Source organism: Leptopilina heterotoma, unplaced genomic scaffold, assembly GCF_015476425.1.
Source record: "Leptopilina heterotoma isolate Lh14 unplaced genomic scaffold, ASM1547642v1 Lhet_242, whole genome shotgun sequence".
In the NCBI taxonomy this organism is placed as follows: Eukaryota; Metazoa; Arthropoda; class Insecta; order Hymenoptera; family Figitidae; genus Leptopilina; species Leptopilina heterotoma.
In genome coordinates, this window is record NW_025110957.1 from 1445117 (window position 1) to 1462064 (window position 16948).

At 32.6% G+C, this 16948-nt stretch overlaps 1 protein-coding gene across 1 annotated transcript; it reads right to left on the bottom strand.

Annotated features, from left to right (window-relative positions):
- Positions 1–15043: 15043 nt before the first annotated feature.
- On the bottom strand, positions 15044–16921 carry LOC122503076. Its single transcript, XM_043613497.1, has one exon. It carries the CDS (start codon positions 16919–16921, stop codon positions 15044–15046), a length of 1878 nt encoding a protein of 625 aa, XP_043469432.1.
- Positions 16922–16948: the final 27 nt, after the last annotated feature.

Consider the following 16948-nt stretch of genomic DNA (forward strand, 5'->3'; position numbering starts at 1 on the left):
TTGATATTTTTTTGTAGTCGGAAGTAGAAAATCTGTAAATTTAGATACCTTGGTATAGAATTCCAGGTTATGTGGGGATGACCGCTCTTGTTCTGGTCGACCCACTAAAAACCACTTCCGTCTTAATTTGGACTATTCTTCAACCCATGGAACTACATATTGGCTTCGAACTTCGTGGGATGAAGGTCCCATTTTGTTGCTCGCGCAACCCTTCCGTGTCGCTCTTGTTCTGGGATAATTATTTCTCGCTGTAGCGAGTCTTTTTGGCCTTCTCAAGGGCCGACTTGAAGACTCCGCATCCACCGCTGCATGTGATATGGTTGACGTCAACTTTGTCGCTGCTCTCTTTTTTGCATAAGAAGCAGGTTGGGCTTCTTTTGAAAGGCGCAGACATATGACCAGCCTTGCAGCACCTGAAGCATGCAGCCAATCTGTTTACTGCATTACAACCTCATCCTATGGATGTTTTCGTCGTTCACCCAGTGTTAACACCGAGTTCACCAGATGAACGCCGAAAACAGTTTATGTGGTCGTATCCAACGCACCTATTGCTTCTAACGAGCATACATTTTTTTCTGATTGGGCAAGACATAAAGCCTACCTATATGCGTCCCAACTTTTCAAGCTTTTCAGCTTCTTTCATGTTCGTGACTACAACAGCAAGTTTCAATCCACGCTTGTTGGGTCCTAGGACCGTCACTCTTCTGCTTGCTGATGGTGTTCCTAAAATTTTTACAAAGGCTTCCTGGATTTCGACTTTGTCAGTAAGGCAATCCAGGTCACGGATCTCCAGTGTGACCTTTCGATCCGCCATCTGCACCTTACCAAGCTCTCCTACTATCCTTGTCACCTCCTCGGTAAACTTCTCTTTACCTTGTGATCCTTCTATTTTGATAAGAGGGTCCCCTTTCTTCGTAGGTCTTGCTCCTACTACTCTTGTCTGTCTGGCATCAGGTTCAGACTCTCTTTTAATCTTTCCCAAGACATCAGCAAAAATAATTCCTTTAGCTCTCTTGACAATCATTGTTGATCATTGTTTGAGAGGCTTCACATCGTCCTTCTTTTTCTTTTGTCTAGTTGCCGTTTCAGGACTGCTTAATCTCCTTTTCTGTAACGCAATATCAACGTTTCTCAATGCATTGAATCTATCTACCTATCTTCTGCGTCTTCGGTCCTGTCGTGCCTCTTCTGATCAGACTAAACCTTCTCTGACATTCTGAATAAGCGATTTTAGATTTTTCAGCCTGTCCTTAATAGTCATATTGACATTTTTCTGCACCTCATCGGTTTTTAGCATTTTGATGACCTCCTCCACAATGGTATCAATGCATGCTGCCTCTTCTTCTCGCAGCTTAATGCACTTGTCTCTATTCTCATTGCAGCTTGCGACGTCAAGTTCAGATGCGTTACTAAAGACAGAATCGCAACTGACTTGACTCGTCACACTGCTTTCACTTCTTTTTCTTGCTGGGTCCACGATGTGGAACCACCTAAGCGTTGTTGACCTCCTGCATCCTTGGACCACTGACCATCGCTACTGCGACAGGCGCTTGACGATTGGAACCAATTAGGGATTTAGCCGAAGCATTACCCCGCAGATACTCATTGTTTTTATAAACACACATTTTGTCATGCTCTTTTGGTTGTCCCTTATCGAGGGACAACACTAGTTTACAATTTTTTTTTCATTTCTAGTACCATTTGGTACATATGATTTTTAGGCTAATTTCGGGTCGCTGAAAACGAATATGACCACAGAAAATTTTTCCAAAGAAGCACTTTTGAGATATTGACAAAAAACACGTTTTCCGGTTTATTTCGAATTTTTTGTAAGAAATATTGAAAATGATGAGTAGAACAAATATGAAATAGATAGAATTTGTAAGAAACGTTATTTTTCTTCATGATAATGTATTACTGATATGAATATTATTTAAATTTTTCGGTTTATCATCGCTGAAAGTCGAAAAAAGTGATTTTTACTGTTTTTTGAAATTTACGCCTATTTATTACTTCTAGTAAGTTTTATAAAATTTTTTTCTACTTCATTTTTTATTTTAAACTAAAATTAGTAAAGTGAAAAATATGCTGTGATTTAAAACTTTTCCCTATATTTTCTGATGGTTAATGGTTCCATTGGTTAGTGAAAGCATTTAAATGCATTAAAAAAATACTTTCATTTTTGTATTTAAAAACAAAAATTATTTTATTGAGTTCAGGTGCTCGCATATCATTAAAAATGCACCTCCTTAATAGTCATGAAAAAGCTTTTCCTCTAAATTTAATATATTAAAGCGATGAACAGTGTGAAATAAAGATTTCACCAGGAAATCGAAGCACTCAAAAAGCTGTATGAAAGGTTTTGGAATTAACCCTTTGAGGGGCGGTGGGACGTATACGTCCTAACTTTTGTTTTACATTCTTTTTTGTTTTTGTCATCTTTGAATATTAATAACCATATGTTGTTATTTAAATGTACTCTAAGGATATAATTTAATGACTTTATATGAGTTTTTATAAACAATATGTTATTGTTAACCTAATATTAAACAATCAATCTCAAAAAATTCAATTTCTTTATGAATTAATTTGACTATTATTAAACGACGAGTCATAATACTCTGAAATTTTTTAAATTGTTTTGCCAGAAAAATTATTTAACCCTTTCACGCCCATGGGACATATACGTCCGACCTACAAAAACCTCAATATCTTTCACGAAAATTAATATATATTTGAGTCAAATTTAGTGCATTCTGTTCAGGAAGAATAGGGCTTTAAAAATATGTAATCTAATCTAACAACCGAGATCGAGCTGGATTTTCCTAAAAAGGGGAAAGTAAGCACCTAGATTAGAAAACCCATTGTACCAGACTCCAGCTCGCTCGTTTATTGCAACCCCTTTAGAGTCCTGTTCTTCTCCAGAAGTCCAGTATCTCTTTAATCGAAAGGTTGCTTACCTGTTTAGGGTCAATGATTGCCTGACCCCAACTAGATAACCTGATCCTAGCTAACGCTGGGCATTCAGATAATATGTGAGTCGAAGTTTCGTTACTCTCCCCACACAGTCTGCACATAGCTGAAACTTGTCTACCTATTTTATGCTGATGGTAATTCAATAGTCCATGACCAGTAAGCAGACGAACTACGGTTCTAACTCTGATCTTATCGAGTTTTAGGATATCGCTTGCTCGCTTCTTATTGAGTGCTAGCCCCAACAGAGTTGCTTGCCTTCCCACCCCAATGTCTGCCCAATACTTCGCATGCTCCCTTTGATCTCATCTTTCTATGTCACTCTTAACCCAGCACGACATTATTGTCAATCGGCCCTATAAATACCGTTTCGGACCCGATTTTCGCCAAGACGTCTACTCTTTCATTACCCTTAATCCCCGAGTGTCCCGGTACCCAGATCAATGAAAGCTTATTTACCGAAGCCAACTCATCTAATATGCTACGGCATTCCCAGACAAGTTTTGATCCTATTGTGGGATTTTTCAGAGCCCCTAAGGCCGCTTGACTTATCTACACAAATACTTATCCTCTTGCCCTTTGTTTCTTTTTGAATGGACAATTGGGCGCAAGTTAAAATCGCTCAGACCTCGGCATGCCAGACCGTGGTATATTGTCCCAATGACTTAGCCACTTTAATGCAGCCAGTTTTTTTTAAAAATTCCGAAGCCGGCCCTGCAGTCCATCTTGGAGCCGTCTGTATACCAGACTTTGTCCCCAAGTGGAAAACCCTTCTTCCAGTTCACTCTGGAAGGTGTAATGACCTTAAATCGGGGTTTAAATTTCACCCTTTTAATCATTCTATCCTGCACCGTACTTAGTTCTGGAATTGATAAAATTGAACGTGGAAGTTTGGTGTGTCTACCCCCAAACTTCCACCTTCCCTAGTCTGCTCATAGTAAGACCCGCCTTTTTTACCGCAGCAATATGCAGGGGTACCTCGACTGGGGTTTAAAATCATCTGATATAGCCAATTGACCATATTAGGCCTTAGTCCCCACGATGACCCTGTCGCCCTTCTACACGCCTAAAAAGCAGTAAAGAACCTTTCAGAATTACATTCGAAATGTTCCTTCCAACTCAGCTTTTTATCTAGGATCACTTCCAGATACTTCGCCGATTCGGAAAAGGAAATCTCTTTACCATAAAATGACGGTTTCTTTAAACTCGGTACCTTATACTTCCTTGTGAAAACTACTATATTCGTTTTCTCTGGGATTACAGAAAGTCCAGTTAGACTGCACCAATCTTTAACAACACAGCCCCACAAAAAAAGAAAAGTACCCTGCGCGAAAGTCCACAGTACCATACCCCTATGTATTTTGATGCGCTGAACACGAATCCGAAGTCAGATTTGCTCCATCACGTCAGGATTTTTTTCTAACCTCAAAAAACATGTCAGATTTTATGTAATTTATGTAAAATACAAAATTTTTTAAAAATTGATTAGATTTGTCTCAAACTTGTTTCTCGGGGGTTTTTAAGATCGCAGTTTTTAACGAATCTGCAGTCAGTTTTTAAAAATTCAAAATGGCGGCTCCAATATGGCGGCCAAATTTTAAAAATTTGTTGGATTTTCACTTTACTTGGTTATAGGGGTTTTGGGGGTCGCTGATTACAAATTTGCATTCAGATTTTAAAAATTCAATATGGCGGATCAAATATGGCGGTCATTTTTTCGAAAATTGATTTATTTTGCTTTAAAATGGGTACTCAGTGGCTTTTCGGATCGTTGATCACAAATTTCAAATCAGACTTTAAAAATTTCTAACAACTGGTCCAATATGACTTGATATGCAAGCATTTTTGGAGTCGGTGAATTTAAAAGTTTCGAAAAGTTTGTTGGTAAACATTTATGCAGCAGGAAATGCAGATTTTTGGTAACCTGAATGCCTAAATTAAATTGTATTTATCGAGACGACATCTAGGAAAATTTCTAGAGAATTAGACATAATTTCTGGATGAAGTTCAATTCAACAATTGCAGAATACTTTTCTCTTGGACGCAGGCCTGCTAGGACATAATACAGTATTGTATTTCTGTTGTGCTTTGGCACAATATTAATCCTGCTGCTTCGATAGATAGTGTCAACATACATGAGACAGCAATGCAGATGAATTTTGTTACGTATGTGGACAATTTGATATCCCGAAAAACCGCAAATTAATTAATGAAAACATTAAACAAATTTACAAAGATTGTTTTCATTTTGAGATAGTCAATCAGAATGAAAAATGGGTTCCACATACAATTTGTAGTTCCTGCTACACAATGTTAACTTGTTGGAATGATACGAAAGAGGATAAATACCTGAAGTTTAAAAAACCAACATTGTGGAAAAATCAATTGAATCGAGAAGATTGCTACTTTTGTATGACCAATGTAAAGGGCTATAATAAAAAGAATATAATTTACGCATGTGTAGTATCTGTGACAAAACCCGAAAATTTAAGTCATTTAACTCTTTCTTCTGCAAATATGGAAATCAACAGTTCACCATTAGAGTATGTACTTTCCGATGTAAGTGACGAGATTAGTAATATTGTAGAAGACAATGATGATATTTATATTCCAGATGGTTATCAGGAAAAAAAGGTTAAAGTAGGATTTACGCAAGAAGAGCTTAGCAACCTTATCAGAGATTTGAAATTACCCAAAGATGGAGCAGAATATCTAGCTTCAGTTTTAAAAAAGAAAAATTTGTTATCTAAAGGCACCACAGCTTACTTTTATCGTGACAGAGAAGAGGAATTTCGGAAATATTTTACAAAAGACGATGAGCTTTCATTAGTATATTGTTCTGACATTGAAGGACTAATAAATGAATTGAAACCAAACGTATATGAAGATCAACATTGGAGGTTATTCATTGACTCTTCTAAAAGAAGTGTAAAGGCAGTGCTAATTCATAACACTAATGTTTTTGTTTCAATTCCCGTAGCCCATTCCACTGAACTTAAAGAAGATTATGAAACTGTCAAATTAGTTTTGGAGAAAATTAAATATAAAGAAAACAATTGGCAAATTTGTGGAGATTTTAAAATTATAAGTATCATGTTGGGCCAACAAGCAGGTTTTACGAAAACACCTTGCTTTTTATGTTTGTGGGACAGTAGAGATCGAAAAAACATTACGTACAAAAAGAATGGCCCAAAAGAACATTCTTTACACCGGGTTCCAAAAATATTATAAAAAAACCTCTAGTTGAACCTACAAAGGTAATTCCACCACCTTTACATATTAAACTAAGTTTAATGAAACAGTTTGTAAAGTCTTTAGATAAAGAAGGGAAATGTTTCAAGTACCTGAAACAAAAATTTCCAGAGATATCTGATGCTAAATTAAAGGAAGGAATTTTTGTTGGGCCTCAAATTCGCAAACTAGTAAAAGATGAAAAATTTATCACAGTAATGAGTAAAAAGGAGAAAGCTGCATGGCTTAGTTTTAAGGGAGTTATTGAAAACTTTCTTGGCAACCATAAGAGCGAGAATTAGGAACTAATAGTGAATGGTATGATCAAAAACTTTCAAAAATTGGGATGCTTGATGAGTTTGAAGCTCCATTTCCTACATTTACATCTAAGTTACTTTCCCAAAAATTTAGGAGACTACGGCGAGGAACAGGTAGAACGGTTTCATCAAGATTTTAATGAAATGGAGAGCAGATATCAAGGCAGATAAGACGTAAATATAATGGCTGACTATTTTTGGATGCTAAAAAGGGATATTGTTTCAGGAAGAGTAAACTTAAAAAGAAAATCACTGCACAGGTCTTTCGAAGACAAACGAGTTCGTTACCATAAACAGACATAAATAAAAATTACATTATTTTCAAATGGACATGTTGATTTTTCAAAATCTAATTGAAGATTTGTTATCAGTGATCCAAAAAGCCAGTGAGTACCCATTTTAAAGCAAAATAAATCAATTTTCAAAAAAATGACCGCCATATTGGATCCGCCATATTGAATTTTTAAAATCTGACTGCAAATCTGTAATCAGCGACCCCGAAAACCCCTATATACCAAGTAAAGTGAAAATCCAACATATTTTTAAAATTTGGCCGCCATATTGGATCCGCCATTTTGAATTTTTAAAAACTGACTGCAGATTCGTTAAAAACTGCGATCTTAAAAACCCCCGAGAAACAAGTTTGAGACAAATCTAATTAATTTTTAAAAATTTTTGTATTTTACATAAGTTACATAAAATCTGACATGTTTTTTGAGGTTAGAAAAAAATCCTGACGTGATGGAGCAAATCTGACTTCGGATTCGTGTTCAGCGCATCAAAATACATAGGGGTATGGTACTGTGGACTTTCGCACAGGGTACTTTTTTTGTGGGGCTGTGTATTTAATATCTCTGGATCTCTGGTGTGAAAATTTTTACAATTTTGCAAATATTTGAAGAATGATAATAAAAATGTATGGTTAAATTTTTTTAAAATACATAGAAAAGGGATTAGAGGATGATCACATACCTTCATTTTATTAAATAATAACATTGTTTTTATATTGGAGTTTTTGACCGTTTATATCTGGCTTCATATTCATGGCGTATGCGCGTGTTGCTACTACTAGATTTGCACGTTACGGTCAAGTTGACGTTTTGTTTCCGTCGCTCGCTGTAGCTTGAGTTCTCTTTCACTGTTTTTGTGCTGTGATTATCAAGATTCTTTAAGTAACTTCATATACATTCCATATTAGCTGGATACGTAACAATATTGCATTTACTTGACCGTAAAGCACAAATTTGGTAGTAGCGACACACGCATGTACAATGAATATAAAGCCAGATAAACGGTCGAAAATATTATTAATATTTTACTTTCAATTAGCAATTGTAACTTAAATAATACTGTTATACGCTTTATAACGCTGGGCCTACTTGACGTATAGCGTACTCACGCGCATAAAGCGTTCTAAAAAAATATCAACTCTTTCAATCCCATTTTCGGTTTTACATATTTTTGTTGGAAAAAAGTCAAGCTTTCGATATATTGTATTTTTTTTTATTGGTTTATACACCTGTCTTCAGCCTTACAATACTTGGCTATATAAGTGTTCCTTTACAAATGTTTCTCTCTGACAATTATTTCTTAAATACATTACTTAATACTAAATTTTTGCGCCTACAGAGCGACTTGAAAATTAGGAGTACTCGTATTTGCCTGGACCATCCGTCTAATGGGTTTTCTCGCCAGTGGAGAGGGAAACTGTAGAAAACCTCTCCTGAGTACAACCGGTTTGTCGACAGTCGAGTTCTAATGGTGTGTACCGGACAATAATCGACGGTACACATCATTATACCTCGACGTCAAACCTCCCGCTCAGATTGTCTCACGTGCCGGAAAAATATCAAGCCAAATGGGCGCGAACCAAGGGCACTTACCCTTGGTCCTCAAACGACCGCCAAGCGAGGCATCTATCCGACTGAGCTAATCTGTCGGTGATATATTGTATTTTTTAAAAAATCAAAATGGGCGCATGGGGAGAAAAACACAAAAATATTAAAAATATTCTTAAAATTCAAAAAAATAGGTTAAATTTTTTTTATTTTTAAAAACTAATAGCATTTTTGAAAAGCTGGTAAAAAATGCTTTGAAAAGCACCTATAACAGATTAAAATCGACTAATTGTAATGAAAGTTATAATTAATTGAAAACCACCGTGCCCAGTGAGAGCAAATATATTCAGGCTCCTGTATGTTGACAACCCGTCATACTACGTCTTCCAATTTTACATATTTTATAAAGCTCCACTAAAACTACAATTTAAAAGTAATTTCATAAAAATCGAAGGCTATAAAATTTTTGGCGGTATCACTTAGCAAATTTTTACGCATAAATTTCCGAAGTTATGTGACATTCTGTTCATTTTTGTGGTGTCTATAATATGAATTGTGTTTTGACCCTACTTTTGTAAATTTTTACGAAAAAGAAAATTTCAACTTTTAAGTATATTTTTTAAGGGGACATTCCAGTTCAAAACAGGAAAAAACAATGCTTTTTTAGCATATATTATTAAAATAACTATGACATTTATTTATAAAATTTCTTTTACATGTGACAAATAATTTATTTAAGAATAAGCAAAAATTTTTTTTTCATTTTGACTTCAAAATGGCGGCGATATACGCCATTTTCAAAAATGTCCATTTCTTATGGTTCTTATTCCAAACTTTCTAAAACAGATAAAACTAAAAACAAAATGACATTCTCTTTATTAGATATTTCTTTAGGTGTGGAACCTCAAAAAACTGAAATTTTCTTCCCCTTCTTTTTTACAGTACTTTTTCCCAAAAACATGAAAATAACACATGTTCTTATTCAGAATTTCTCTTATAAATAAAAAGGGAGTTGGAAATTTTCCAGTTTTTCAGGTTCCACTTATAGACATGATGACAATGAATCAAATCCCGTTTGATTTTTCAAAATCGCTTTATAAGAACTCGAGATATCACTCTTACAAGACCAAAAAAAGACATTTTAAAATAAACGCGTTTTTGGGGTCGCTAATTACGAATATCATATCAGATTTTTAAAATTCAAAATGGCGGACAATTTTTTTTTAAATAATCGTATTTGCTTAAAAATCGTTACTGGGGGGTTTTTGGGGTCGCTCATTACGAATATGATATAAGATTTTTGAAATTAAGATTTGATTAATTTTGAAAAATTGACTGCTATATTGGATCCGCCATTTAGAATTTTGAAAAATACACTTCATATTCGTAATCAGCGATCCCAAAAACACCCGAGTAACGATTTTCAAGCAAATCTGATGATTTTTTAAAAAAATTAGCCGCCACATTGGATCCGACATTTTAAATTTCAAAAATCTGATATCATATTCGTAATCAGCGACCCTCAAAACTTCTGAGCAACGATTTTTAAGCAAATCCATTTGAATTTTAATTTTCTCTTCTGCATATATTGGATCCAACATTTTGAATTTTGAAAATTTGATATCTAATTTGTGATCAGCAACACGAAATACATTTTGGTTTGTCTTTTTCATAAAATGCTAATAAGAAAACATTTAAATCATTCGATTGGATTCTGCTTATCCGCATATAAAAACATTTTTGACATGGCGAAGAATAAGTTAGTATGTATAACTTTTGTTTCACTTCGAATTTTGGAATAAAATTTTAAGAGAGTATTCTTAACACTATAAGAAATATGAAAATAAAAAAATAATAAATCGACCCCTGAAGAGATACCTAAAGGTATTTGCTAAATATCTTTAGTCAGATTTTTTATATATGCTTTTTGAATCCGTTCACCCCCCTGCACACTTTATTTTTGAAGATAAAATGTTGTATGTATACTCAAAATTTTCGTAAGAAAGTCAAGTTTTTGATGCCGCATGGCGAATTTTATTTCCATTTAGGGGTTGGGCAGTTTGTCCAAAAAATCGCCCAAACTACCCTAAAAATATGGCCAATTGAGTGAATAACAAAGAAAAATAAAGTAATCTTTCACAAATTTGTTGTAATCTTTCTTGTAAAACAGAAAAACATTTTATTTATGTAGTTTTAACACTGTACCCTCCAAATAATAAAAACCACCCCTAAAAATCACCCCCTAAACATAGGTTTAAAAAAGTTCCAATTTTTCTTTAAAAAATTGGATAAAAAGATAAATAACATTTATGAGGCTCGTGATTTAATCAGAATATATTTAAATTAAATTCACCCCTATAAAAATAATGACCAATGGACAAAAATCATCCTCTGTACATTATTTGGTCAATTTGTAATTATTCTCATAAAAATAAACATAACATTTTTTTACAGATTCTATAAGTCATGGAATTTTCTTACAATATATATAATGTTTAAACTAAAGTTAATATTAATAAAAACAACACCTAAAAATCATCCCCTAAATATAATTTTCACAAATTTCCAATTATTCTTAAATTATTTGTGTACAAAAAATTCAAATACGGTTTCTGAGGTCTAGAATATTAAATTATAGTTCAGATCTGAACTATAATTTTATAAATATTATATATTACTATATAATATATATAATATATTACTATATTTTTTAATTTTTTTTTATTAAAAGTAAAAAATTTTGAAATGTACGATAATTTATGGCTCGAGCCATAAATTATCGTACATTTCAAAATTTTTTACTTTTAATTCAAATATTATATTTTTAGAATGAGACTGTCTTAAGTTTAGTTCTTATTTTTGCTTTTATAATAACAATTTAATATTTTTGTTAATAATTTAATAATAATACTATTAAAAATAATAATAAAAAAATAATATAATTTAAAAAAACCGCTGCCAAGTTGTACATTTTTATAATTTTAGTGTTCATTTCATGAACACTTTGCTTCCTCATAAAAATAATAATAATTGAAATATAAGAATTACTTTTTATAAAAGGGTTAAAACTCATTAAATCTTGGTCCAAAAAATGTGTTTTTATATATTCTATAAGATGGTAATAATAGTTTAATAATTACACATAAGTTAATAAACAAGAATTTTGAAAAAATGATATTTTCCACAATTTTTGATTTTTCAAATACCAATAATTTCATAATTTCTGCCCGAATCAGGTTCAAAAATAAGTCAATCGAAGCGTTTTTTTAATGCTCTTCAAGTTGGTAATAATTTTTTGAAGTTACTTTTACATAATTTAAACAAAATTTTATAAAAGTCTTATTTTTCAAAATTTTAGATTTTTAAAAGTTTAATATCTCCGGTCAATATGGACGAAAATTGTTCAATTAGGGCTCAAAAGATGCGCCTGAAAAAACTCTACAAAACTAAATACGAAACAAAACTAAACTTCTACCTACAATTTAAAAAAAAATTGAGGCCTTTAGCTCTTTCTTGTTCTGAGATATTGAGGCAAATGTAATTTTAGTACACACACACACACACACACACACACATCGGGACAAATTTTTAAAATCCGTTTTTTGGTCTTCGGAGGTCAAAATACGTCGAAATTTTTTTTTATTTATTTAGAACATTTATACGGGGAGTTCCTGTGCATATATAACACTGAGAAAACTGGAGTATTGGACTAAACATCTGGAGGGACAAATCGTTCATATTTGAGAGTTAGCTATTGAATAACAATCTAAATGTTCAAATACACCATTAACAGATATTCGTGCCATTTCTCTTGGAGGGAAAATGAGTTTATAACAGAGGGACAAATTAACCATCTTGAGAAATCCCTTCCTTATCCGGCGCAAAATGAATAAATATGGCAACCTAACCCCTAAATTAATCTAATATTTTCCAAAAAACTTCCTTATATACTAATAAACAAATGTCTCACTAGAAGTTTTTTCAATTCGAAAGTTCACCGCAGACTTTTTGTCGACGAAGGTAAGTTAACCTAAAATTGACAAGCCTTTATTTACATTAACAAATTAGTGAACAATTAGGAAATTTTTACATTCTGATCATTTTATCGTCTTCCCAGAACCCAAATAGACTTGCATACCAAATTTGAAGTCAATTCGACAATAATTGTCGAAGATACGATGATTTATGTTTTAAAAAGCAATGAAATTTGAAGAACAAAATTTTACCATTTTTCGTCATTATTTCCGACAATATTCATCCTACGAAAAAAATTCAAAAGATAAAAAGATGCGCTATTCAATTTCCTACAAGGTAGTGCTTCTAAAAAATCAAAATTTCAAATTTTAATTTTTGTGACTTTTCTTAACGTTTGACTGGCGTTAGAGTGTTCATCCGAGCGTCGGGCGAGTTCTTGAATTGGGAGGCTCATTTGTTCTGAATATATTTCAATCAAATACACACTATTAAAAATAATGACCAATTTACAAAAATCATCCTCTATACATTACACGGTGCGCCTTAACTAAAATTAAATAAAAAGGTCTTACACCTAGAAAATTAGTAGATATTCTGAATTTACAATGTTCATAGATAAGAAAAATCAAAAAACTAAAATAATCTGTGGAGAGATTTTGAAATAAATCCACTTTGAACATTTTTGCGCACGAAGTACGATATTTTGGAAAATATGGCATTGTTTATTTATATGAATAGGAAGGAAAAAATGATATAATAATCATTTTAAGTGGTAATTCTATTAAACTTTTATTATTTTAACATTTTAGTACTAATAAAATATAAAAATGTAACATAATTTAATTATCATTACATCAATTTAAACATGTGAAGCATTTTATCTACAAACAGCGCTCAAAAGGTGTTTAGGATAATCCGGGTGATTTTTTTATCTATGGGAAGAATAACTAAATTTTCTATTTTTTAAATAATGTTTATTTTTTAGCGCAAAATTAATCATTTTCAAATAATTAATTTCTATAAACCCTCGTTCGGTTGTATTTCAACTTATACTTATAATATACTTCAACTTATAATATTTTTATTTATTTAAATATTTATTTATATCAAATATGCAATTATTTTAATTTACTTCCTAAATCTGAATTAATAGTTTACTACTAATGAAATAGTGCGAATTCGTTTACCAACTGAATTAGTAACTCTTTTTACTAATTTTTAGTAATTTTTTAATAATTTCTAGTGGAAAATTACTAATTTAATTAGTAGAACGTATTTTTTACTATTTAAAATTAGTAAATTTTCTACTAATAATTAATAAAAAACTACTAAAAAATAGTAAAAACAGTTACTAATTCAATTGGTAAATGAATTCGCACTATTTCACTAGTAGAAAACTACTAATTCAGATTTAGAGAGTAAATTAAAATAATTAATTATGAAAAATAATTGCATATTTGATATAAATAAATAAAAACAAGTAAGTTGAATTACAACCGAACTAGGGTTTATAGAAATTAATTATTTGAAAATGTTTAATTTTGCCATAGAAAATAAACATTATTTAAAAAATAGAAAATATAGTTATTTTTCTCCCATATAAAAAATCTTCATATGGAGTCCGTACATTTTGATTTCCTAAAGTCTTCCTGGGAAATGAATAAGGTTGCTGCGAATCACCCAGATTATCCTAAACACCTTTTGAGCGCTGTTTGTACATAAAATGCTTCACATGTTTAAATTGATGTAATTATAATTAAATTATGTTACATTTTTATATTTTATTAGTACTAAAATGTTAAAATAATAAAAGTTTAATAGAATTACCACTTAAAAATGATTATTAATATTAATATTAATAATAATTATTAAATTTTAATTTATTAATATTATTATTTTTAATAGAATTGCCACTTAAAAATGATTATTATATCATTTTTTCCTTCCTATTCATATAAATAAACAATGCCATATTGTCCAAAATATCGTACTTCGTGCGCAAAAATGTTCAAAGTGGATTTATTTCAAAATCTCTCCACAGATTATTTTAGTTTTTTGATTTTTCTTATCTATGAACATTATAAATTCAGAATGTCTACTAATTTTCTAGGTGTAAGACCTTTTTATTTAATTTTAGTTAAGGCGCACCGTGATTAGTTGCTCAGTTTGGTAATAATTATCATGAACATAGACATAACATTTTTTTATACATTCTATAAGTTATGGAATTTTCTCACAATATATTATGTTTAAACTAAAACTAATATTAATAAAAACCACCCCTAACAATCATCCCCTAATCATAATGTTCACAAATTTCCAATTATTCTTAAATAAATTGTGTACAAAAATTTAAATACCGTTTCTAAGGTCTAGAATATTTGTTCTGAATATATTTCAATCAAATTCACCCCCATAAAAATATTGTTTATTTACACGTTAAGGAGAGAGAGAATTAAAACATAAACTTTACGAATAAAAGGATTTATTACAATTAAACATTTCACAAAAGGTAAGATCAACATAAAAACGAGACGCTACTCTTACCACGCATTCTCATGCAAAACTCTGCCCTCCCTTCCGTCGCAAAAACCCTCGTATATTTTTGGGCAAGCCCTCTCGCGGTACAAATTTTAATTATTTTGAAATATAAATTGTTGGTATTCCAAACATCCTCCCACCTTGAGTATATGACTCAATTATTACATTTCAATTTTTGAAAAACCGTGGTTTTTTAACAATTCTACCACAGCGAGTTTTAAGTTCTGTTTCTTTCGATGTCGTAGCTTTACAATCTTTCGCGATTACAATAGGCTCACTTCCAGGTTCGTCCGACATTTTATTACTTATTATCGTAGCTTCGTTTTCGCAAGAGTAGCTTAACTCTAATGGATATAAACGCTGCACAGGACGTTTGATAACGCCATTTTTTGTCCTTAAATAGGCAACGCGTTCCGTGCCATCTCTACCTTCAATTAGTCTTTCGATTCGAGCTAGAGGCCAATCAATTCGCTTGTGTATATCATCTCCTACGAGTACAATGTCGCCGGTTTTTATCTTTCGATTTTCTTTAAAATTAAACTTGGAAACTAATTGACTTAAGTATTCCTTACGGAATCTATTTCGCAAATGTTCCATAATTTCTCGCTTACGCTTAAATCTACCATTCAAATCGACTTTATTAATTATATCTAGATCAGGCATCTCACTTTGTCGAAGATCATGCAAAAACATTGCAGGCGTTAGAGGCTTTAGATCGTCTGGTTCCTCTGATACATAGGTTAAAGGTCTTGAATTTAACTTCAATTCGCAGTTACATAGAACGGTATACATCTCTTCAAATGTAAGAGATGCTTTTCCTAAAACTTTGCGAAGAATAACTTTCATCATTCCAATTAATCGCTCCCACCAACCTCCCCACCATGAGGCAGTTGGTGGGTTAAATCGCCAATCTATTTGCCGAGCCTGACTGTAATTGGCGATGACATCCCAATTTAAATCTTCAAAAGCATTTTCGGCGCCAACAAAATTGGTTCCGTTGTCGCTGTAAACTATAGAGGGTCTACCTCGACGTCCAATAAATCTACGCAAACTCTCTAAAAAATTATTCGTGGACAAAGAGGTCACCAATTCGAGATGAACTTCTCGATAAATAGCACATGTATACAGACAAATCCACGCTTTCGTTTGTCCACGCAAGTACACCGGGCCCGCAAAATCAACCCCAATCACTTCAAATACAGCAGCATCCTTGACACGATGAACAGGTAAAAGTGGTGGATTTACACTCAAAGGTTTCGAATTATATCTATTACAAACAACGCATTTCTTTATAACAGAGCGAACAGTTTTACGCGATGACAAAATCCAAAATTTTTCACAAATTTGACACATGACTGTCTGCACTCCCGCGTGACCCATGTTCTCGTGGGTCTTTCGTATGAGCAACTTGACCACTTGATTGCTTGAATCCAGTACGATTGGACACAAGAAACCAAAACTATCGTCACGCTCTAAAATCCTGTTTTTTAGACGAATTAAACCATCAGAATGAACGAAAGTTGATAAAGTAGACAATTTTTCTTTATTTTCTCGAAAAAACATCTTGTTTTGTAAGACTTTTAAAAATTGTGTTTCAGTATTTTGGATCTCTTTAAATGTCAACTTTTTTCCGTTTGTCAACTCGCCGCTAATTTTATAATTTTTAAACTTTAACATTATAGCAAAAAATCTAATCATTTGATTATACGACGAAAACTTGTCTACTATGTCGAAATCTACTTCGTCGTTTACATTTAGCATCGTAAGTTCAGCCGATCTCCGCATCTCTGCACCAACCTCATCCTCGTTAACTTTTTCTCTTAAACAAGGCCAGTTAGATTCATCGCGGCGCAACCAATCAGGTCCCTCCCACCAACGCGAGCGTTTGGTGACTACCGTATTACTATCATCTTTTATTAAAGCTGGATTGACTGCAATAGTATCACGCATTATATTAAACAAAATACCGAGTACTAACGTCGATTCCTTACCCGAAGCATTACGTGTATGTTCCCATTCTCTAAGATCAAAACTTCCGAGCGCCATCATTTCTTTCGCTGACGTTATAAAACT